Source organism: Papaver somniferum, chromosome 7, assembly GCF_003573695.1.
Source record: "Papaver somniferum cultivar HN1 chromosome 7, ASM357369v1, whole genome shotgun sequence".
In the NCBI taxonomy this organism is placed as follows: domain Eukaryota; kingdom Viridiplantae; phylum Streptophyta; class Magnoliopsida; order Ranunculales; family Papaveraceae; genus Papaver; species Papaver somniferum.
This window is the reverse complement of record NC_039364.1, coordinates 191,282,921-191,306,451: the sequence shown is the minus strand read 5'-3', so window position 1 is coordinate 191,306,451 and position 23,531 is coordinate 191,282,921. Positions and strand designations below refer to the sequence as shown.

The window sequence follows — 23,531 nt, the reverse complement described above, 5'->3', positions numbered from 1 at the left end:
TAATGGTAGGTTTGGTTGTGGAATTTTGAAGATCGGATTCATGAGACAAGAGGATTTGGTGGAATTACGATTCTTTTGGCTTATTTGGTTGCGGAAATCCATCAGATTCAAGTTTCTCTTGATTTATAATTCCACCAAATCCTTCAATTTGAGACTGATCCTCCCCCTAAGATTTGTTGGGGAAGTTAAAAAGGGATTCATAGGCCCACCTCTTTTCACCATTATTAACTTATATATTCAAAATAATAATTAAAAATAATTCATTTATCTTAAGAAAAAATAAAAAAAAGATTATCTTCAAAAATAAATTATTTATCTTAAAAAGTTTAAAACATAAGCATAAATAACTTTATCTAGCTTCAGAAAGATAAATAAATAAAATAAACTTATGTTCTTCGGAAGAAAAAACAACAACTTGTGATCGTCTTCAAGAATGGATTGATTGATGATGATGATGATTAAAAAAAGAAAAAGGAACAATATATATATATAAAAGTTTACACAAATTTCCAAAGTATCATGCCGCTGCCAAACTGAATACATTTAGATATGGAATTAACGCAAATTAGAGGACGTTTTGTTGAGTTACCAAATACACCAGGGATTTACATGATTACTAGAATTTTAAATCCATGGAATTACAAGTCCCTCGAATATAATCTCCACCAACCAAACATCCCATAAATTAACCGCACTTTGCACAATTCTTTCCATACTCACGAAATTCGTAGGATTAATTGGTATAACTGAAATTTCGATAAAATATATTTAGAATTTTAAAATAATATTTTTAAAATGGAAAAAAAAAATATATTTAGAACGTCCAATGGAGATGAAATGATCTTTTGATTTATTTATTTTTGTATCTTTTTGAATACAAGTTGTGAAATTGAAGACGAGAAAATTATAAGTTCAGTATGTGAACGTACTAAACTGTAGTGATTAGAGGAACTGTCTAAGCTGGAAAACTCTATTTTCTAAATAAATGTATATTTTTTGTCTAATTAATTGTGTTATATCGGGTGAAATTTCCAACCTGGATATCAAAAAATTATGCTTATTTGAACGGTATCTTATTTTAAATCGTCTTTAAACCCATAAATTCAAAATCCAAGACTTATTCAACCAATTTGGTGGTATTTATTTGTATGAATATAATATCTCAAAATCGTATATACACTATTTGAAGAAAGCAAAAATCCTGTTGAAACATTGAGTTCTACACGAATGCCAACGAATCATATGAACCTAGCTAATTAACTCAGACGATACAATTTAGATGGTTTGAGATTATCAGTAACATTGAAAAACTTCAAAGTTTTGATCCACTTTTCATCATTTTTGAGAAGATGAACTGCAATTGTATCGGGCACAAGATCGTGTGCACAAGGTGAGGGAGGTTGTGGATAATTGTACATCGACCATTTCGCGTTGAATCGATTCTGCCCTCGCTTTCCCCTGCGCATCCAGTCTCCAAAAACTCTATCTTCTGGCCCTACTAAATGCTCTCTTGCAATGGCAGCAGTCCGGATCCATTCAACAATATCCCATGAAACTAAAAATCCCATCCCTGACATATAATGTTTAAATGGATCCATACTTGAACATGGAATTACAAATCCATAATATAAATCTTCTTTAGGTAATGGCTTCAACGACTCTACCAGACTTTCTAATCGGAAATACGTATCATCGTCTGCTTTCACGACGAAATCGTACGGTGGATATTTACCATTTTGTTCCTCCGTATTGTTGAACATCTCCGGTAAGCTCGAAAAATAAGTGTATGTTTTACCTCTGTTCATATTCTCTTCACAGTTGAGTATAATAATATCGTCGTACCTCATAATCTCAAGCGCAATAAGAACTCTTTGATCGTCGTTTGTTAAGTTGCAAAAGATAAACTTCAAATCGACTTGAGCTCCTTTTGGGGATTGAATACCATAAACAAGTCGAAGAAAATGGCGACGGTTGTAACTATTCGGTAACGTTGAGACTCCGAGAAGTATTCGCATGTCGGGAGGTGTTATCTGAGTAGAATTTTCTTCGATTAGTGAAGTATTAGAAGAAGTAAATGAATACATGGGTACAGAGAGCTTCTTCAAAACCTCGAACTGAACTTCTGTGATTGAGAACCAAACACAAACGAACAAGAAAAGAAAAACAACGGTGAAGATGGTATATGAGATCTTCGATAACGAAGGCCGCCGGTCCAATCTTGTTGATGAGTTTGTCATCATCGCCCGCTTCGTCGTCTTCATGATAAATCTTAGATGGTGGTACATATATAAGAAAGAATTAGATGATTCGGACTTGTCGATGAGCTTGCTTAGTAGCAACTTTGTAAAGAGAGGAGCGAAGTTGAATTCCACTACTTAAAGTTGCTTTCCCCGTACTACTACTCCTGATGCATCTGTTTTTTCTTTTCTTTATCTTGGATCACTTTTTCTTCGCCTACAAGTGAGGTACGGAGACACTAAAAATCAGTGGGAAATTAATGCAAAATTTTCAATTCGAGGAACAGTTCATTTTTAATTATTGAAGTAACTTCGAAATTGCACTTAATAAAGACGATAACATAAGTTAAGAAGTCGGTTCCGGTGTTCAATTCGAGTCAAATGCGGATGAGGCATGTGCAACTATGATAGTGGAAGTGAACCTAAATGAAATCATCATTGAGATTCACTTTCAGTGCTGACTTCTTAGATAGTGGTATCACAACTTCTTTAGTCAACTTTCTGAAATCTGGTAGATTTTTTGTGTAGAACACTTTTGTCTTTTGGAGGCGTTGGTGTACCGAACTTTTAATTTTAGCGGAAAAAGTTGTCGCTCGCTGTCGAGGAAAAAAATAAAGAACGACTCGAGCCCATATTTATAATGTTTATGGTATCTCAGACTATCACATTACCGCTTCCCAGTTGAGAATTAGATCACCAAATATTAATCCTTAAACCAGCTGTGGAGTGTGCCCTCGTAGAATATGAACGGTATGAAACAAATCAATAAATCTTCATTTTAGCAAAGCCTTCAGTCCCGTCATATGATGTTGAAAGAAGAAAAATAGAAGTATCAATACTCAGTGGATGACTTGTAGTATCAAGCCCAAAATGGTACTGCACTTGTGCCACTGTTTGCATCTCCCCTTTACACGACAAATAACAGCTAATTCAAATCCTAAACTAAACGGATTTTGCTGTATACAGCCATACCATGAGAATTATCAAAGAGACACAAGAGTAAAAAGAATATATATCTATCCCCGATGCATTAGAAACACACGAAATCTAGATGCGTTGAAAAGAACCACAATAACAAGATACCAAACACGTTGTGAGGCGTTGAACACCGAGAAGAAAGAAACCAGAGAAATAGTTGGGTTAATATTGAAATGGGTACAGGGACGGACTCAAGAAGGATAATTTTCCTTCAAAGGCCCGGGCTAGAAGTCTTGGACGAGTAGTAATCTTTTTTCTTTTTGATTTGTGGACTGGAAAAACTACTCGGGCTATAGCCCCCTTTAGCCCAGCTATTGGTCGGTCCCTGAATGGGTATTGATAGAATTGAAAGGTATATAGGTTGTTCTGGGTTATGCGAAGAATATTAGTGGACTTAACTAATATGTAAATAGAAAACCCAAATATGTTTGAGTAAACATACAAACAGAAAAGATGATTCAAACCCTTGATATTAAAGCAGGGATGTTGAAAAAGTGATTTTAGTCATGGATTCGACTAAAAGTAAAACCAATAAATGCGATCTTTGATGCTAAATAAAAGGAACTATCTCCTTAGTGTTGGAACTCCATACATATAACAGAAACAAAAAATTAGCGAAAAATACAACGAGCGATCATACTGCATCAAAGAAAACCAAATTGAAATGGAAGCGGCAACGATTGATTTTGATGATAGAAAAAATATGATGACCCTAAGGGAAAAAAACGGTGAAAAAACTCATCTAAATATGCAGACTCTTTTAGTATTTAGGTGAGATCGCTATAACGAAAATCAAAATTGGAAAGAAAAACATCATCAACAAAAGTGGAGGCAAACAAATCTTTTCCTGCTCTATACCATCATAGAATATCAATGGTACGAAATCAGAGACAAGAAAAGATTAAAGTGGATCGGTTACTCGACCTACATCCACTGAAGAAAAAAAACCATAGGAGTGAATTATATTAGATAATCTCAATGCTCAAAGAGATAAGAATACAATTGCACTTATGATTCCTATATAGTATTAGAGCACTGCTCGGTCGAACTCGCAAGCGTTGCTATCTAAAACTTGTTTGTCAAGTTTAGTTGTCAAAACTATAAGTCTTGATTTCTAGTCTACTTATAGATATGTCTCGGATAAGGATAGAATGTGTAGTTGAGCTTTAAACTTCACCGCGTTCATCGATTGAAGAAGAATAACTACTAAGGACAGCTTGTGGAACTTCATCAACAAAAGGTATGTGGAGACTTGAACTCATCTATCACTCACAAGTCTATTTTTGTTCTATCTCATATTGAGACAAAAGTCGTATAGCTACATAGACTTTATTTTATACATATTTGATATTTCGAGCCTATGTTTTAAAAGGCGCTAGGCAAGGCGAGGTGCCAAGCCCGGTGCCTAGCGCCCTAGGCGAGCGCCTGAAATTTAGAGAAAACCAAAATCAAGTATGATTTGGCGCCTTGGCGCCTTTTTTGGCTAGGCGCTAGACCTTCGCCTTTAGCGCTTAAGCGCCAAAGGCGCTCGCCTTTTACAACATAGTTTCGAGCTGAGTTTAACTCGCTTACATATTTCTCGAAATATGTGTTGGTAAGCTTTCGCTTTAACCAAGTTCATCTTTTATTCTTAACGAAAGTCAAAAAATGATCATATGAAAATCGCCTGGTAACATGTTACATGATTTGTGTTAGATAGTCATTTGATATAGACTCAGAATGTTTCGTATTGATCTATTAATCACTTGAAAATTGCTTTGAAGCTAATAGTTTGTTTGAGACATCTATTCCCGTCTTCTAAGAATGTTTCAATGATTAAAATGGAGTTTAGAACAATTAACAATTGATTGGACATAGCACAATATGCGTACTTGTATGCTAACTGTTGCATGTTACTCCAAGTCCGGGAACCATAATATGCATACCCGTATGCGTACTGATTTAACAGTTGAATTCGGGGACTTAGTATGCATACCCGTATGCGTACTGGCTTAACAACTCAAGTCCGGAAATTTAGTATGCGTACCCGTTTGCATACTAATTGAAAAAGCGGGGGTCTAACAACCACACCCAATATTTCGCTTAGCAATCTGTATGGACTAACTCCAATATACTTTCAAGAGAATCAACTATACAATCAAACTCAATCTTAAGAAAAGTATATCAAAGAGTTATATCTCAATTTCTCAATTCAATCTACAATCAAACAAATAGAAATCCGCGAGCCCGATTGAATATAAGAAATAACTTGGACGGTATCAAAAACCAATATCCAAGTGTCAATCAATTTAATCAACAACCAAAGGTTGGATTCACAATTGATTGAACTTACGCACAACCTGTGATATTTCAATTATAGAAACAAATATAATGCGGAAAAGAAATAACACAGACACCAGTCGTTTTGTTAACGAGGAAACCGCAAAAGCAGAAAAACCCCGGGACCTAGTCCAGATTTGATCACCATACTGTATTAAGACGCTACAGATACTAGCCTACTCCAAGTTAACTTCAGACTGGAATTTAGTTGAGCCCTAATCAATCTCACATTGATCAAGGTACAGTCGCGTTCTTTACGCCTCTAGAACCACGCCGGATTCTGCGCACTTGATTCCCTTAGCTGATCTCACCCACAACTAAGAGTTTCTATGACCCAAAGTCAAAGACTTGATAAACCAATCTGTCTCACACAGAAAAGTCTATTGAATAGATAAATCTGTCTCCCACAGATATACCTATGACTATTAGTTTTGTTCCGTCTTTTGATAAATCAAGGTGAACACGAACCAATTGATATATCGGACTTATATTCCCGAAGAACATCCTAGAAATATCAATCACCTCACAATAATCTTAATCGTATGATAGCGAAACAAGATATTGTGGAATCACAAACGATGAGACGAGGATGTTTGTGACTACTTTTTATCTTGCCTATTGGAGATTAAATCTCGAGCCAATATTAGAGAAGATAGTACTCAATCACAATAAGAAACGACAAGATCAGAATATGCAACAATAGAGAAAATAGTTGGGTCTGGCTTCACAATCCCAATGAAGTCTCCAAGTCGTTAACCTACAGGGTTTTGGAAAAACCTAAGGTTAAAGGAGAAATGACTCTAGTCGCAACTAGTATCACACATGAGGTGTGGGGATTAGGTTTCCAAGTTGCTAGAGTTCTCCCTTATATAGTATTCAAATCATGGTTTGCAATCAATGCTACCTTGGTATCAACGCATTCAACATTCACCGTTAGATGAAAACCTGATTAGACTCAAGATAATATCTTTCAACCGTTAGATCGAACTTATCTTGTTACACACAAATGAAAAGTGACTTCATTTAGATATGAGTAACCGTACCTAAACGTGTACACCTTTGTTGGATCAACAATAGTTAAGCGAAGTTAGCCATATGACCACTTTCATATCAACCATATTCATCTTAACCATAAGTAGTTCAAATGACTCTAATGAAACTAGTTCTAGAGTTGTTCAATTGTTTATATTCTGATAGAAGTATACAAGACACAATTGAAGCAAAATCGATTTTGATTCACTCGAATCAACTCATGAACACTATAGCCACGGTTTGCAAAAGATTGCATTCTTTAATATATAAATGTATTAGTTCATGAACAAACCGATTTGAGAACATAACCTACTCAAGTATGCAAACGGGTATGCATACCTAAGTAGACGAACTTGGACTGTGTTTGCCAGTATGCAAACGGGTACGCATACTGTCGTTCACATCCGAACTCAGTTGAATATAGTGCGCGTACGGGTACGCATACTAAAGTTCCCGGACTTCAACTGACTTCGCCAGTACGCATACGGGTATGCATACTATAGCTCCCGGACTTCACTTGACCAACCAGTATGCATACGGGTATGCATACTAGATTGCCGGTCTTGGACTACACATATGCAAGTACGCATACTGTGTTTATACGCAATCATGGTTAATCATTCTAAACTCCCATTTCAATCATTGAAAAATTCTTGGAAGACGACAACAGTTGTCTCATACAAACTATTAGCTTCAAAGCAATTTTCAAGTGATCGAATGATCAATACGAAACATTCCGAGTCTACGTCAAATAACTGTCTCACACAAATCATGTAAGATGTTACAAGGCGATCTTCACATGATCATCTTTTGAAATTTGTCAAGAATATAAGATGAACTTGGTTAAAGCGAAAGCTTACCAACACATATTTCGAGAAATATGTAAGCGAGTTAAAATCAACTCGAAATATCAAATGTGTATAACCAAAGTCTATATAGCTATACGACTTTTGTCTCAAATAGGAGATAGAGTAGATAGAATTTTGAGTGATAGATGAGTTCAAGTCTCCATATAATTTTTGTTGATGAAGTTCCACAAGCTCCCCTTAGTAGTTCTTCGTCTTCAATCGGTGAACGTCGTGAAGTCTAATGCTCAACTACACTTTCTATCATAATCCGAGACTTAGCTATAAGTAGACTAGAAATCAAGACTTATAGTTTTGACAACTAAACTTGACAAACAAGATTGAGATAGAAACACTTGCGAGTTCGACCGAGCAGTGCTCTAATAATCTCCCCCGTTGTCAATTTTAGTGATAAAACTATCAATACATATGGATTACAAAATAAATATACTTTCTAGCTTCTCATCAAAATGCTTGATTTCCTTGGTTCTTCAACATTACTCGAAATATTTGTCACTTCCAAGTACTCCAGTGATTCTGAACGTGTTCAACTCAACGTCATAGTTGTTGAATATCCGTAGTTATAACAATGATAAAACAGTTGCTCTCAATCATTGTTATACAGTGTCATAGTATCATTATAAAGCATCAAAGCCCAATTATATCACAACTTCGACAACAATTATATGGTGATATGTGTCACTCCCCCTTAGTCAATACATCATCTCACATGAAAACCACTCCCCCTTACATAATGATCCGTAAACCATATGTATTTGTAATGTAAACTACGCATTAATTTTCCCCCCTTTTGTCAATATAAATTCGCAAAGATAAGAAAACTAGCGGGATCCTAATAAAATTTTCATGTAGATACTTCATGACCATAAAAGGAAACATAACATATCAACTTTGTTTAGATGCAATCATACAGTCGAAACTAAATGCATTCATCAAGGAGTTAATAGAGATACAAGAAAACTCCTACAATCTCCACATACCTTTTGTTAATGAAGTTCCACAAGCTCCCCTTAGTAGTTATTCGTCTTCAATCGATGAACGTCGTGAAGTCTAATGCTCAACTAGACTTTCTATCATAATCCGAAACTTAGGTATAAGTAGACTAGAAATCAAGACTTATAGTTTTGACAACTAAACTTGACAAACAAGCTTGAGATAGCAATGCTGCGAGTTCGACCGAGCAGTGCTCTAACAATCTCCCCCTTTGTCAGTTTTAGTGATAAAACTATCAATACATATGGATTATAAAATAAATAAACTTTGTAGCTTCTCATCCAAACGCTTGATTTCCTTGGTTCTTCAACATTAATCGAAATATTTGTCACTTCCAAGTACTCCAGTGATTCTGAACGTGTTCAACTCAGCATCATAGTTGTTGAAGATCCGTAGCTATAACACTGAGAAAACAGTTGCTCTCAATCAGTGTTATACAGTGTCATAGTATCATTACAAAGCATCAAAGTCCAATTGTATCAAAACTTCGACAACAATAGTATGGTGATATGTATCAATCCCCCTTAGTCAATACATCATCTCACATGAAAACCACTCCCCCTTACATAATGATCCGTAAACCATATGTATTTGTAGTGTGAACTACACATTGATTCCCCCCACCCCTTTTGTCAATATAAATCGGCAAAGGTACGAAAACTAGTTGGATCCTAATGAAATTCTCATGGAGATACTTCATAACCAAAACAAAACATATCAACTTTGTTTAGATGCAATCATATAGTCGAAACTAAATGCATTCATCAAGGAGTTAATAGAGATACAAGAAAACTCCTACAATATTCCACAGCCGCACTCCCCACAAATATTTGGAAATTAAGCACAAGTTCAGTTAAGAACTCTCCCCTATAAAATGTCATTCCCGAAAGAACAACAAAAGCGACCTTTCTTTTACTGGAAAAGAAGTATTTCTTTGGATATTAACAAATCACATGAAACATGAATTTGTATCCATAAAAATCAATTAAATTAACCTCAAAAGAACCGTTGATTAATTTAATCGGAAATGCTCACATAAGAGAACTTACGGAGCCGCACAGTACTTACACAAAGATGTGGATCAGGGAAAGACCAATACTGCGAAATGTACAAAGATTCATTCTGGTTTTCATCAATATTTGCATAAAGACATATAATAGACTTAATCTTTGCAAACCAAAATCCATCCTATCTTTCATCAATACTTGCACAATGACATAATAGGCTTAACTTTTGTTGTTAAAAGTTCATTCTATCTTTTATCAATAAAGATATATGATAGACTTAACTTTTGAGCAAATATGGGACAATCACAATTCACAGAAGCAAACACACATATCCCATAACAAGTTGCAATATAAAAAATCATAAAGATTAATAAATCATCTTCCAAATAAACTTTAGAATTTAAATAAATAAATCTAAAAACATTGCAAGATAAAAAAAAAACGTTGCCAATAGCTATGTGTACTCACAACAATTGCTATTCCAAACCTTAGTTATCCTTCTTAAAGCACAATAATAAATTCTCATAAGAAGTTTCCTAGACAAAAAAAAAAAGACAACAAGCAAAAAACAAAGGACTCATTTAACTAGTGTTGATTCTCCTTTAACCTAGGTTTTTCTAAAACCATTATAGGTTAACGACTTGAAGACTTCATTGGAATTCTGAAGCCATACCCAACTATTTTCTTTGTATTTGCGTGTTATGATCTTACTTTGTTCTATCCTATTGAGTACTATCTTCTCTAAGACTTGATCGAGATTCAATCTCCGATAGGTAAGATAAAAACTAGTCACAAACATCTTCGCCTCATCGTTTGTGATTCCACAATATCTTGTTTCGCTGCCATACGATTAATATTATTGTGAGGTGATTGATATTACTAGGTTTTTCTTCGGGAATATAAGTCTGGTGTATCAATTGGTTCATGTTCACCTTGATTTATCAAAAGACGGAACAAAAACTCGTAGGTATTTCTATCAGAGACAGATTTATCTATGCAATAGACTTTCTGTGTGAGACAGATTTGTTTATCAAGTCTCCGACTTTGGGTCATAACAACTCTTAATTGTGGGTGAGATCAGCTAAGGGAATCAAGTGCGTAGAGTCCTGCTGGGATCCAGAGGCGTAAGGAACGCGACTGTACCTTAATCAATGTGAGATTGGTTTGGACTCAACTACATTCCAGTCCAAAGTTAACTTGTAGTAGGCTAGAGCATGTAGCGGGTTAATACAGGGTGGTGTTCAAATCTAAACTAGGTCCCGGGGATTTTCTGCATTTGCGGTTTCCTCGTTAACAAAATTTTTGGTGTCTGTGTTATTTCTTTTATTATATTTTTATATAGTTAAAATATCACAGGTTGACCAGAATTTCTTGCAGTTGTGATGTTTTTGTGAAGGACTCTGCAAGTACATGTAATTATGTCTTTGATTGAACACAAAATTGTGTCAATGTCTCAATATATTAACCTTTCTTTAGCATATCCTCTCTTTCCTTCTTGCTAAGAGAATCTCTATTTTTGATTTTTCTCTTAGGTTTCTTAGCATTAAGAGATGGTGCAGAGTTATTCTTAAAGAGATCTTTCAGATCAAGCACCTTTGTAAGAGAAAACATCGGATCCTGACTCATAGTTCGGACAAGGAATGTCCAGACAATGAGAGAGATTTTTGTAATAATATACTTCCGAAAATATAATATTCCTATAAATATGAATATCTTAAAATATATTTTCGATTACTAGATTTTATTCCCACAATCCACACATAGTTCCTTGATTTTTGCTTCCTCACACAAATAATTGGCACACGAGGTGAGGAAACAATCTAATACCGATTAGGTGGTATTAGTATGAGATTTTCTGTCATCATGGGATTTAGAACAAACATGGTATTCTTGATCTAGTAACATATGATTTAAATATCTTCTCTTATTACCTCGAATTAACGAAGTTTCCTGAGATTGGTTGGAATTGCATATGCACTCCTAAGCAATTCTTGTTCTTGAGACAGTTTTACACTTTGTCTTATTTTTCCCTTTACCATTAGATGATTTTTCTACATCGGAAGACATGTTCGTTTTTAAAATGGTTAAATCACTAATGGAGCAAGAGGGAATCAAATTAACAATTAGTGCAATATTAGTTGTTTCATCTTCTTCAGAGTTATATAAATCAGAGGTCTCGTCTAGAGTTACAACTAATGCCTTACTTCCAGTGTATTTCCTAAGATTAGGGCAGTATTTAGCCATATGACCAAAACTTTTACACTTACAGCACTGTGGATGATATTCATCATCTTCTTCTTGATCTTTTTGTTCTTGATTAGAACTCGATCATGTGGCCGAGAACATCGATGAACATCTTTCAAAAATCTCTTATTTCTTTTCTTTAAGTGATCTCGAAATTGTTCTACATCATCATCAGAATCTTCTACAATCAATTCATCATAATCATCCAACAATCTATTTTTCTCCACAGGAGCTTTTGGAAGTTTTCAGCTTTGAAAGCGATTCCTTTAGCTTGAATAGATTGTGATTCATGATCGAAGATCTTTAACTTCCCAACAAGTGTGCTTCATGAGAGAGTTGAAAGATCATTTGCCTTTATGATTGGATGCTTCTTAGATTCGTATCTAGATGGAAATGACCTGAGAATTTTGCACACTATATCCTTTTCAGAAATAGTCTTTGAAAATGCGAGGGTCTAACAACCACACCCAATAGTTCGTTTGGAAATTTGAGAGGACTTACTCCAATACACTTTCTAGATAATCAACTAGACAGTCAGACTCAATCTAGAATAAAGTATATCAAAGAGTTTGACATCTCTGACTCTTAATTCAATCTGTAATCAGCAAATAGAAATAGATAATTGAGATCAAATCAGACAAAAAAGTGTGTCTATCAGGTGTCACTGCAGTACAATGTTAAAATCATTGGGTTATGATATCAATAGTCTGGTCCTAAACTCGTCAGCTCCAAAAACAATTATTGATTAAGAAAATAACCCAATACATATATGACTCGAACTGTTATAATGTACTTTTAGTGCATTACAAAAAAATCGTGTTGATTTCCTTTTACATTTATTTTTAGAGAACCATCAAGTGTTTTGATGGTTCTTATGCTCCCTCCCACTATGGAGATATGGGTTTGAACCCCGTAATTTCCAAACAAACTCGCATTTGAATGAGTCTGGATGTCGTCTATGGACCATTGTCCTACAGAAAAATAAAAATAAAACTTTTTTATTGTTATTTTAATGCGCTAGAGGTAAATGTTAACCTACATATTAAATGGACCCACTTGGAAATCTCCTATCTGACCACCACAATATGGATCCAATGTCTGAACGTCCTTGACCACCTACGATTACAAAATCCACCACCAGCCACCAAATACTACAGCTCAATCTACCTGCGATTGGGATCACCTCTTTTTGATTTCTTTATGGTTATCTCGAAATGATTTTATATATGAAAAGAAACAACAAAGTTCGGATGCTATATACAATTTGGCGAAACATACACACCAGGAATTCATATGGGCAGATTCAGTCTTACCTCCGCCTATGTCGGGAATGACACCGCCACTCAACAACAATCAAAACCGGAGGACAACTAGAACAATTGAAATTGGATGGACTCTATCCGAACCGTATTGGATCAATATCAACACAGACGGTGCAGCATGCAGCCATCCAGGACCAGCCGGTGGAGGTTTTATATGCAGAAACTCATTATCCCCATGTCACAACCTTTAGGCATCATGACAACCCTTCTAGATGAAACATGGGTCATGCTAATGGCATTAAGAACGACGTATATACGAAAATGGACACATATCTGCTAGGAATCGGATTTTCATATTTTGGTGCACTTCATCAACAATATGTTACAACCACCATGGTACCTGAGTAAAATGATCGAGGAAATCAAAGTAAGATTACGGGCAATCCTACACCACGTTTTACAGCACAATTACAAGGAGTCGAATCAGGAGGCCGATGCAGTTGCCAACCACGCCGCGGAAAACAGCCTACAGGGAGTATTTCAACCAACCGCCTGGGATTATATTGTACCAGGTTCTTATCACAGTTATTCAAAGAAAGAGGAAGAATCAAAGAAAGAGGAAGAATACTCATTTATTTCATCAAAGAAGTAAGTTGAAATGGATTCCCAATGTAGATAAGAATATTCATATATTTCATCTTTCAGTTGTTCAGAGAAAAAGAAAGAATCAAATCACATCCCTTAAGCTTCCTGATGGCAATTGGATAAACAATGCAGGTGAGATCACCAACTACTTAGTCAAACATTTCACTATTTTGTTCAAAAAGATCCAAAGGAAGAGAAACACCTAATCAAGTTCATGTATTCTACAAAAGATCAGCAACACAAGCAATAATAGCATTGGTATGACCCCCACCTCGGAGGAAATCTGGAACACAATAAAGAGAATGAAAATTTTCAAATCTCCAGGTCCTGATGGACGCCGGCTTTGTTCTACAAAAGGTGTTGGGAGCTTATTGGTGATGATGTGACTCAAACAATCAAGTATTGCTTCAGTAACACCAACCTTGCTCCAGGTTTGAACCATACAAATATTGTTTTGATTCCTAAGGTTAAATATCCTTCCCTACCTACTGAATTTAGACCTATTTCCCTCACCAACATAATGTACAAAGTAGTGACAAAAATTCTGGCTCAAAGATTAAAACAACATCTGAGCGTGCTAGTTGATAAATCCAAATCAGCGTTCATCCCTTGGAGACTTATTATTGATAACATTCTTGCAGCCAAAGAAGTTTTGCACTCTATGTCTAACTCACACTAAGTTATAGGGATTTTTTCTTTGAAAATAGATGTAAGTAAAGCGCATCACAAGATTAGTTGGAGATTCTTGAGTCACTGTCTCAAACCTTTGGAATTGTTGATTATGAAGTGTGTTTCTACCGCAACTTTCTCTATAGTGGTTAATGGTCAGGCGAGGGGTTTTTTGCTAGCAAGAGAGGTATTCGTCAAGGATGCCCACTCTCCCCATATTTGTTCATATTTTGCACGCAGGGGCTGACTTGGCTAATGAGGACGATGGAAAATGATGCTATATATAATGATTATAAATTATGTAAAAATTTTCTTATTGTCTCATATCTTATGTTTGCAGATGATTTATTACTTTTCGGTACTCTAGATAATTCAACAGTGCAAACACTCAGGATCATTCTCCTTACTTATGTGGCATGGTTAGGGCAGTCTGCCAATATGCACAAGTCTGCTATTCACTTTAGTCGAGGGGTCACTTCTGAAAGGAGACGAGATGTGGCTAATAATCTGGGGGTCAAGCAGATGGAACTAAATGATAAATATCTAGGATACCAACTTCTTAAAATAGCTCATCAAAATTCTTCTTCTGATTTTCTTATTGACAAGTGTGACACCAAGTTGGCAGGGTGGAAGAGAATCCATTTATCTTATGCTGGGAGAACAGTCCTCATCAAAACAGTGCTTGGTCTAATCCCACCATACTACATGGATACTACTATAATTCCTAAGAAGACATTGGAGGATCTTACTAGAATTATAAGGAACTTTTGGTGGGGACTTGCTAGAGACATCGGAAAAACTCATATCATAAAATGGGATCATTTTGAGATGTCAAAAGAACATGAAGGATTGGGTATAAGATCTTTGCATAACTTGAACAGAGCTATGATTTCCAAGTTGATATGAACATTCACTGAAGATGTTGATTTTTTATGGGGCCAAATGATGAATGCAAAATATTTAAAAGGTGGTAGCTTTTGGGAGGCAAAAAAACCCAAATGTTGCTCTTCAACCTGGAATGCAATGCTAAATGTTAGAGATGTATGCGCGAAGGTTGCTATCCGCCTGTTGTTAAGGGTGAAAATATCAAGATATGGTCTGACCCATGGATCCCAACTCTGCCAAACAAAAGACCAGAACCAAGTAGTACTGCTCCAGATGGTATCTTCAAATTTAAAGACTTAATGACCCAAAGTCAAAGTAGGTGGGATGAAGAAAAACTCCAACAGTTGTTCTCTCAAGATGAAGTTAAGGAAATTTTGGAGATTCACATTCCAAATGAGTAGAATATCGACTCTTCGGACAACCTGGTATCGATTCACCTCCCTAACGGTAAATTCTCTGCCAAATCTTTTCTTAAAACACTCAACGATAGACAGCCATCGTCCTCATCTATCTCATATATTAATTGGAAGAAATTATGATTTGTAAAAAACTTAATGCCTAATTTCCACCTGTTTATGTGGAGAATTCTAAAGAATGGATTGGCTATCCGTAGTAATATGATCCGACATATGAAAGGCATAAACAGACTGCAGATTATGCAACAGGGAGATTGAAACTATTGAACATTTGTTCCTTTACTGTCCATCCACTCAAGCAGTTTTATTTGCTTCCCCAATGAGCTGTAGAACTGGTGAAACTCAGAATAACTCGATCCAAGACTATGTTCAAGTAGGCTTAATGAAGGTGAAGATTTTTCTAAACTGAGAACGGGGTCTTGTCTGTTTTGGGCTATCTGGAAGGAGAGAAATAATATAACTTTTAACAGTAGGAAGTTTGATATCCAGGCTATCATTAAAGAAGCCATGTACTGGTTTAATATGAAGACTATCAACGATATTGAAGACATCCATATTTTGAATTCTCAGAACAATTAGTGGGAGGCGCCAAGATTAAAATCAATTCTGGGGTTATTATTGTAGTGTTGTGCCAAGAGATAGTAAGGTTGGTTATCAAGGTGGTCAGACCAAAGTTTTCAATTACATTACGGTCATCGAAGCTGAGGCTCATGGAGCAGCTCTTACTTTAGAGGTAGCTAAAACCAAAGGATTCAGAGACATAGTGCTTGAGGGTGACTCATTAACCATCATCAACACCCTAAGGTACAAACATCTATAGCTCTTCTTGGCGTATTCAAAACTCGATCAGCAGGATCAGAGAGGAGCTGAGCAATTTCAAATATGTGGATATTCAATTTGTTAAAAAGGAGGCCAATAATGTGGTTCACTCCTTAGTTGTTTATGCAGTTACTAACCACGTATCTGACATGTGACTCTCTTCCCCTCCTTCGTGTATCGCTCATCTCATTGAGATTAAGTCTTCTTCTGTTTTTTAGGTTTTTGCTTTTTCCTTGTTTTTTCCTTTCAAAAAAAGAAAAGTTCTTATCACACTTTGTACTGAATGACTCCGAAGGGGTAACTTTCCCCAGTATAATTCATATCATGCTTCAAAACAAAAACAAAAAATACAAACCAAAGGTTTAAAAAATGAAAATATACTCATTATGCAGATTTCCAAATAATATAAAGTTTATGAAATTTTAACAAGAAATTTAAAAAGTGTTATTCTTAGTTACTTGGTCAACAAAATTTTGACAAGAAATTTAAAAATATTATTCTTAGTTACTTGGTCAACATCTACGAAGATGTTATTCTTAGTTACTTGGTCTACATCTACACAGGAGACCTTCAACTAATAGTGGTTATGGTATTAATTTTAAAAACTCGTCATGTGCTCCTTTGAACAAATTGTAATGATGTTATTCTTAGTTACTTGGTCTACATCTACACATGAGGCTTTCAACTAATGGTGGTTATGGTATTAATTTTAAAAACTCATCATGTGCTCCTTTGAACAAATTGTAATGTTGAGAACCATCAAGTGGCCCGATGGTTCGCATACTCCCTTCCTTGGAGGAGGTAAGGGTTCGAACCCTGGACCTTGTAACTGCTAGTAGTATTTAGGGGCCACAACTAACCACTGTACTAACCATTAAAAAAAATTATACTGCCCGAATAAACAGTACAAAAAATGTAACCTTCCTTGGAGGAGGTAAGGGTTCGAACCCTGGACCTTGTAACTGCTAGTATATTTAGGGGCCACAACTAACCACTGTACTAACCATTAAAAAAAAAATTGTACTGCCCGAATAAACAGTACAAAAAAATGTGAATTGGAACTGCGTATGAGGCCTTCAACTTGGAACCTCTGCAATTTTGAGATCACTTCTAGGTCACAAATATTTCATGATGGCTAATCACCATTTGACGAGATGGTACTATAAAGAATTCCATTACAAAATAATAGTGTTTCTCTCAACAAGAAGTATTCATCGCTCAGATAAATGATAATCTGTATATATAGCTTGACATGGTGCTTATGATCTTTTGACCTAATAAAATAAACACTATTACAAATATATAGTGTATATTAAAATTACATGAACATATAAAAAAAAAAACCTGTTAGGGGAGAAACAGGAAAAAGAATAACTGAATCATCGACCAAACACAAACAGCAATCCTCCTTTTTTAAAAAAGGGTTGACAGTTGAGAGAAAGAAACCATGGAATTTCCCGTTTCTGTATTAGGGTAATTCATTTCTCATTTTACTTTCTTTAGAGGCAAATCAGCCTTTCTCTCTGCGAATTAATTACCATCATCCAGTTCTTAAAAATATAAGCTCAAAAAGTGCAGAGGTTAATCACCAGACATCACGTAGATACCTCCCATCCATCTGCAGATTCTTCACCAACATTTCAGTCTTGGAGCTGTCTAAAGATCCCTATAAGATAGAAGAAAATCACAAATTTAGAATGAGAACAAGATGCCAAGAGTCTCTTTTAAGCCTACCTAAACTAAAAAGTAAAAACTGTCTAAAAGTCTTTAAGAATTCCATTCAGATAGTGAAGTTTAGGGTCAACTGATCATACCTGCTCTTGAACAATTGTGTGAAGAGTTCGATGCACATCCTTGGCCATGCCTTTGGCATCACCACAGACGTAAAGATAAGCACCCTGAGAGATCATATTCCAGATGTCGGAAGCCTAAAAAACACAATTAGTTAGTTAAGTATATCTGCTTCTGAAATATTATAAATCTCCACCACTATATTATTATTCACCACAGCTAAAAGGAATGACTGCTCAATTTGATTATGTTACCTTCTCTGTCATCTTATGTTGTACGTATTCTTTGGTAGGACCCTCACGTGAGAAAGCGACCACCAACTCAGAGATAGCACCTGACTCGACAAAGTTATTCAGCTCGTCTTCATAAATGAAATCCTGAATGATAATATATACAGAAGAGATCAAAAAATGAAAAGGAGCAGAACCAAGAGAAAATCTGAAGAATAACAGTAAAAACAAAATAGTGTGTAATTACCATGCTTCTGTTTCTGCATCCAAAGAACAGGACCGCAGCTCCCAATTCTACACCGGCTTCCTTAAGAGCAAGTCGTTCCTGAGAAGGGGGGAAAAGTGCTTCAAGTTGACGAATTTTCGACGGAGGAGGAGATTAAAAGAATCACAAATGATGGCAGTTGCAAGGTTCATACCTGCATGAATCCTCTGAAAGGAGCCAACCCAGTACCAGGGCCAATCATGATAATTGGTACTGTAGAATCAGCAGGCAGTTTGAAGTTAGATTGTCTCACAAAAACTGGTGCCCAGCTGCAGTGACGGCTTTCTTCCGAAGGAACAGAATTCTGCAAAAGGTACGGCGGATAAGATGGTTATAGATGATGTGAGATGTATTTATATAAGTAAAATCATCCTGAATAACAGAAAACTACTGCGAGGATACTTTTAGCAATTTAAGGGAAAAAAAAAATATTTTTCTTTATGAATCTTGCATCATGCAAATCCACCAAAATGGAGATGTCAAACAGGTATATAAAGCAGCAAGTTGTTGCATATCTCTAACTAAGTTCAAAGATATACATCTTGTGATTTTCATTTTGTTCATTAACATGCTTAAACGATATCCCACCTTCATCCAGGTTGAACAGACTCCTTTATGAATTCGACCAGCTGGTGTTCTCTCATTCACTAGCGCACATGTGACATGAATTCTAGAGGGTGCCATCCTGTATTAAAAAAATAATGGAGACAGTAAGCACACAACATGAAAATGAGAACTGTTTAATCCGTGAAAAGAATGAGCAATAGGTTCAAGATTTTTGGTCATCGGGTTGAATTTAGAAACAGTAAATAAAATAAATAATGAATGATATTTTAGTAACCTGTTGGAGGACGAAATCGAATAGAATCTAGGCTGCAGCCGAGGTGCTATTGCTGCAAAGAACACCCCAAGTGGAGGTTTAGCTGATGGAAATTCAGCCATGACTTCTAGCAGACTTCTCTGACTTGCAACTACCCACTGTGCATATTCATCCTGCTCGGTATAATTAGAAATATGAGATCACTTGCATGTAAGAAAAAAGACAAACTATATATGCGTCCTGCTAGGTATGATATAAAAACATGAAATCACTGGCATGTAAGAAGACAAACTGGAACTAGACCAAAAAAGACAAACTATTTGGATATTAGAGTCCGAAAACATAACCACAAACCTTTCCAGCAGGAGATGCAAGAAATCTTAATCGCTCAGCTTCCTTTGGATCAGATGCATGAGCAGCTAGAGCATGTAGAGCAGCCTGAAAGAATAGATTCAAAGTAGAAATGATGCGAAGTTTCTCACACTTACTTCGTGTAACCAGAAGGTGATCAGAAATTGTAAAAACAAAAAATACCTTCTTGGGGAAATTCAATAGATCAGCATATTTGGTAAGTGCAGTTCTTAAAGTGCTGGGAGAGGGAAAAGGGGGAGGTAATGCGCTGCCGGCGATCGGTGTCCCATCCTCGTTATCGACGTGAATAGAAAATACAGTGTCCGATGAAAGACCCAACAATCTTTCCGCTTCCTCCACAGTTTCCATGCAGTTTTCAGAGTAGACACCAACATGATCTCCAGTTTCATACCTAATAAAACAATGGCAGAACAAAATCCAACTCGGCGTTCTTTAGCAAATGCAAATGGAGAAATTCTAACAACAACCAGAAGCCACCAAATAAGATTACTAATAAAACACACATTTAACTAGGATAATAAAAGGAACTTACGTAAGCCCAGTGCCTGATATGTCAAATTCCAGATGAATACAAGAACGATCAGAAGCTGGAGTGTGAAGCTCCCTTCTTACAGCCACATTGGCTCTTCATGAAAGAACACAAGCTCGTGTCAGTTCATACATGAAATAAATCAGGAAATCAAATTGGTGTTCAAAATGTTACATGAGCTCCCTGCCTAGTCCGCAGATTCAAACTATTAAGAGAAGTGCCCACTAGATATAGAGAATGAAACAAAGTTAAGATGTTTGAAACAAAGATGTTCCCTACTCTAAATAAGATCATAGTAAACCAAAAAGGGACTAGATCTCTTAGCCTGTGTTTTGCAGTCAAGGGTGCATACACCGATACACTGCCACTTACTTTCAGGTTTTGCAAGGCACCTGACTTTCCAAGACTGCCACTATAGTACAGAAAAATAAGTAAATGAACATGAGTAGGGTTGCTACCTGCATGGGTGCAGAGCATCATAGACAGCATAGCCATTGGCATTACTCCAGTTCTTGTCTTGTAGGGATGCATCAGCAGAATCATGGAATACCACCCTATATTCTGCTACAGCAGCAGCGTAAGGGGTTGAAACACTCGTTGAATCATTTTCATCAAGGAGCAACTGATCCAATTCAGGCCATACCAACTCTCGCCTGAATCATTGCGAAAGATTAGAGTGTTAAACAAATTTTCAAGATAGGAAAAATAAAAAAAACGACTAAAAAAATCCTGGAATACAATAGAATTCTCCGCACCATGCTGTAAAGTCATCTTCTATACATTGGTCGTCGTCTCCAAGACCCACAGGAACAAGACGTTTCCCACCTATTTAAGTCAAAGGATCATTTTATTCGGTCAAGAAGTTCCAGAACAGCACATCAGCTTGAGAAGAGAAAAAGAGACGAAATGCACGCACGCTTAGATCAGAAGCTAAAACTTGCTCCAGTAAATGACAAAGCACCGTATTCTAATACACAAAACCTAACCTAAAAGGATTTTATTTAGTGAATCAAAGGAGTAATAGATTGATAACACAGTTTGGCATAGAGACATCATTATTGGGAAGAAAACAGCAGTAGTAATAGAATCTATGACTGCATTGATATGCTGAATTTCTTACTCCCAGTTTTTAAAAGTCATTTATTGAGTTCCCAACTTGAATAAACCAGTTTTTACCTTCAACTCCTATACTTTTCCCAGTGACAAATGTGGGCTTTCTGTAATATCAGAAACTTGGTATAGAAAAAGTGAATTACATATTCGATCTAAGCCAGTTGACTCCCTGAAGTTCATTTTTACCAGCAATACTGAACACATATTTTGATGTCCTTAACAGCCGAACTGGTAGACAAGAAAATTACCGCGAGTATTTCAATCAAATTATCTAAACAACTCATCGAACTCATCCTTAACACTTACCCAGTTCAACAATAATCTCATCAACAACCTTTGCAACCTGCAATCAATTAATTAAACCAAGCCAAGTATCAGTTTTTGTAATAAACTGATAGCATTACTGCTACTAAATAGTTTACTACAAAATAAAGAAAAGATAAGAAGAACATCACTTTCTGTTTTTTTTTTGTTTTTTTTTTGTCATGAAAATCAGCTTCCTGTACCTAAAATTAGATGGTTCAATTACAATAAATTACACCACAAACCTTATTGAAATGCTCATACTGTCTATTTCCCAATCCAAACACACCAAAGTTAAGATTCGGAAGCCATGGTTCCTTCTCTTTAGCCTAAAATAATCAATAATTCATGTGATCATGAGAAATTTTCCCTGAAGGAAAAAAAAAATTATCCCACAAAAGCTAAACATTCTCAAAACTCACCACTTCCGTAAACCATTTATAAAATCTGGCAGCATTATCTGTTGGTTCACCGTCTCCGTAGCTAATAAAAATCCCAATTTCCGGTATAGGTATTATTAGTTTGAAATTAAGAAAAAAAAAATGAAATCTCTAAGTAATAAAACTTACGTAGCTAAAAAGAAAAGCGCTAAATTTTCTTTTTTTAGTTTCTCCTCAAACTCATCATCATCTGCTGCGTAATCATCCTGATCACACCAAAAAATCAGTTTAGATCTTCAACAATCAATCAAACACAAAATCCAGGATTCTCAAATCAGAATCATATAAATTTACCAGATCAACCACTTTAAAGACAGCTTTGTCATATCTTGCTTTTGCTTCTTCAGAAAGTGCCTAAATGACATCAAACAACGAATCAGAAAAACTCAAAGATACTCAAAAAAAAAAAAGTTGAAAATTGTGATAAAAACACTTGTACTTACTTTAGCGAAACCCTCAGCAGTACCAGTTTGAGTACCAAAGAAGATAGTAACTTTCTTTTTACCATCGTCAATTTCAGGTTCAGGTTCTTTAGTAAAACCAGTTTTAGGTACCTCAACAATTTTACTGGATTTCCTAAAAGATCTTCTCCAAATATAAAGGAAACCACAACCAATAAAAACGGCTATAGCTGTAGTCAATATCATCAAAATCTCACGATTCTCTATCAAAATTGAATCTGCTTGATCTAATTTCCCATTTAAAATTGCAGACATTAAATCAACTATCGATAGTTTCATCGAATTTGACTCCATCGAATTCAACTCTTCACCCAAAATTCAAACAAAAAAATCACCAGAAAATGATTTTTTTTGTGTGTCTGTGTGTTTTGATTCGGGTGAGTTCTGACTGAAGAACAAGGAGAAGAAGAAGAAAGTGTGAGCGAATTTTAGAGAGAGAAAGAGTTGTGATGGTTCCTTCTCTTCTCTCTCTCTCTCTCTAAAGACTAGTCTCTGGTTTTGTGGTGAGAAATTCTGAAATAGCGTTGAGAGAAAAGGGAGATTATATTTATGTCGTTGCAGCGACTAAACCAAACCCACAACGCCCACCAAACTCGACTACTTAATCAAACATTACTTCACGTCTTTCACCTACCAACATTTAACCAGGGTTAACTACTGTTACACTCTACTCCTCTTGCTTAGTGTGTACCGCTGATTCGGGGGTTTGAACAACTCTTTGTTATTTGGGTCATTTACAGATATGTCACATTTTGTTAAGTTGTTTACAAAATAATCCCGTTTTTTTGAAAACTTACAAAGTAGTCCCGTTACAAAGATTTTCATCCAATTACAA

The 23,531-nt window shown here is 35.9% G+C and overlaps 2 protein-coding genes across 2 annotated transcripts; both read right to left on the bottom strand.

The window, feature by feature from the left end:
• Positions 1-1,182: 1,182 nt before the first annotated feature.
• Positions 1,183-2,458, bottom strand: LOC113299255. Its single transcript, XM_026548245.1, has one exon. It carries the CDS (start codon positions 2,283-2,285, stop codon positions 1,257-1,259), a length of 1,029 nt encoding a protein of 342 aa, XP_026404030.1. The 5' UTR covers positions 2,286-2,458; the 3' UTR covers positions 1,183-1,256.
• A 15,045-nt stretch (positions 2,459-17,503) lies between these two features.
• Positions 17,504-23,231, bottom strand: LOC113299254 (NADPH--cytochrome P450 reductase-like). The gene is made up of 18 exons (XM_026548244.1): positions 22,679-23,231; positions 22,530-22,589; positions 22,365-22,441; positions 22,218-22,278; positions 22,041-22,124; positions 21,799-21,835; positions 21,135-21,204; positions 20,838-21,032; positions 20,383-20,475; positions 20,013-20,241; positions 19,833-19,916; positions 19,500-19,651; positions 19,247-19,343; positions 18,813-18,962; positions 18,641-18,718; positions 18,418-18,540; positions 18,187-18,300; positions 17,504-18,038 (listed from the first exon to the last, which is right to left on the bottom strand). The coding sequence occupies exons 1-18, from the start codon at positions 22,988-22,990 to the stop codon at positions 17,958-17,960; spliced, it is 2,097 nt and encodes a 698-aa protein (XP_026404029.1). The 5' UTR covers positions 22,991-23,231; the 3' UTR covers positions 17,504-17,957.
• Positions 23,232-23,531: the final 300 nt, after the last annotated feature.

What these genes read in the sequence shown, in the direction of transcription:
- LOC113299255 (XM_026548245.1), bottom strand. Translation starts at nt 2,285, where the DNA reads ATGTACCACCATCTAAGATTTATCATGAAGACGACGAAGCGGGCGATG.
- LOC113299254 (XM_026548244.1), bottom strand. Translation starts at nt 22,990, where the DNA reads ATGGAGTCAAATTCGATGAAACTATCGATAGTTGATTTAATGTCTGCA. An exon ending in ATAAATGGTTTACGGAAGTG is followed by an intron (nt 22,125 to 22,217) that starts GTGAGTTTTGAG and finishes TGATTATTTTAG; the next exon opens with GCTAAAGAGAAGGAACCATG. An exon ending in ATATCAGGCACTGGGCTTAC is followed by an intron (nt 20,242 to 20,382) that starts GTAAGTTCCTTT and finishes TTGTTTTATTAG; the next exon opens with GTATGAAACTGGAGATCATG.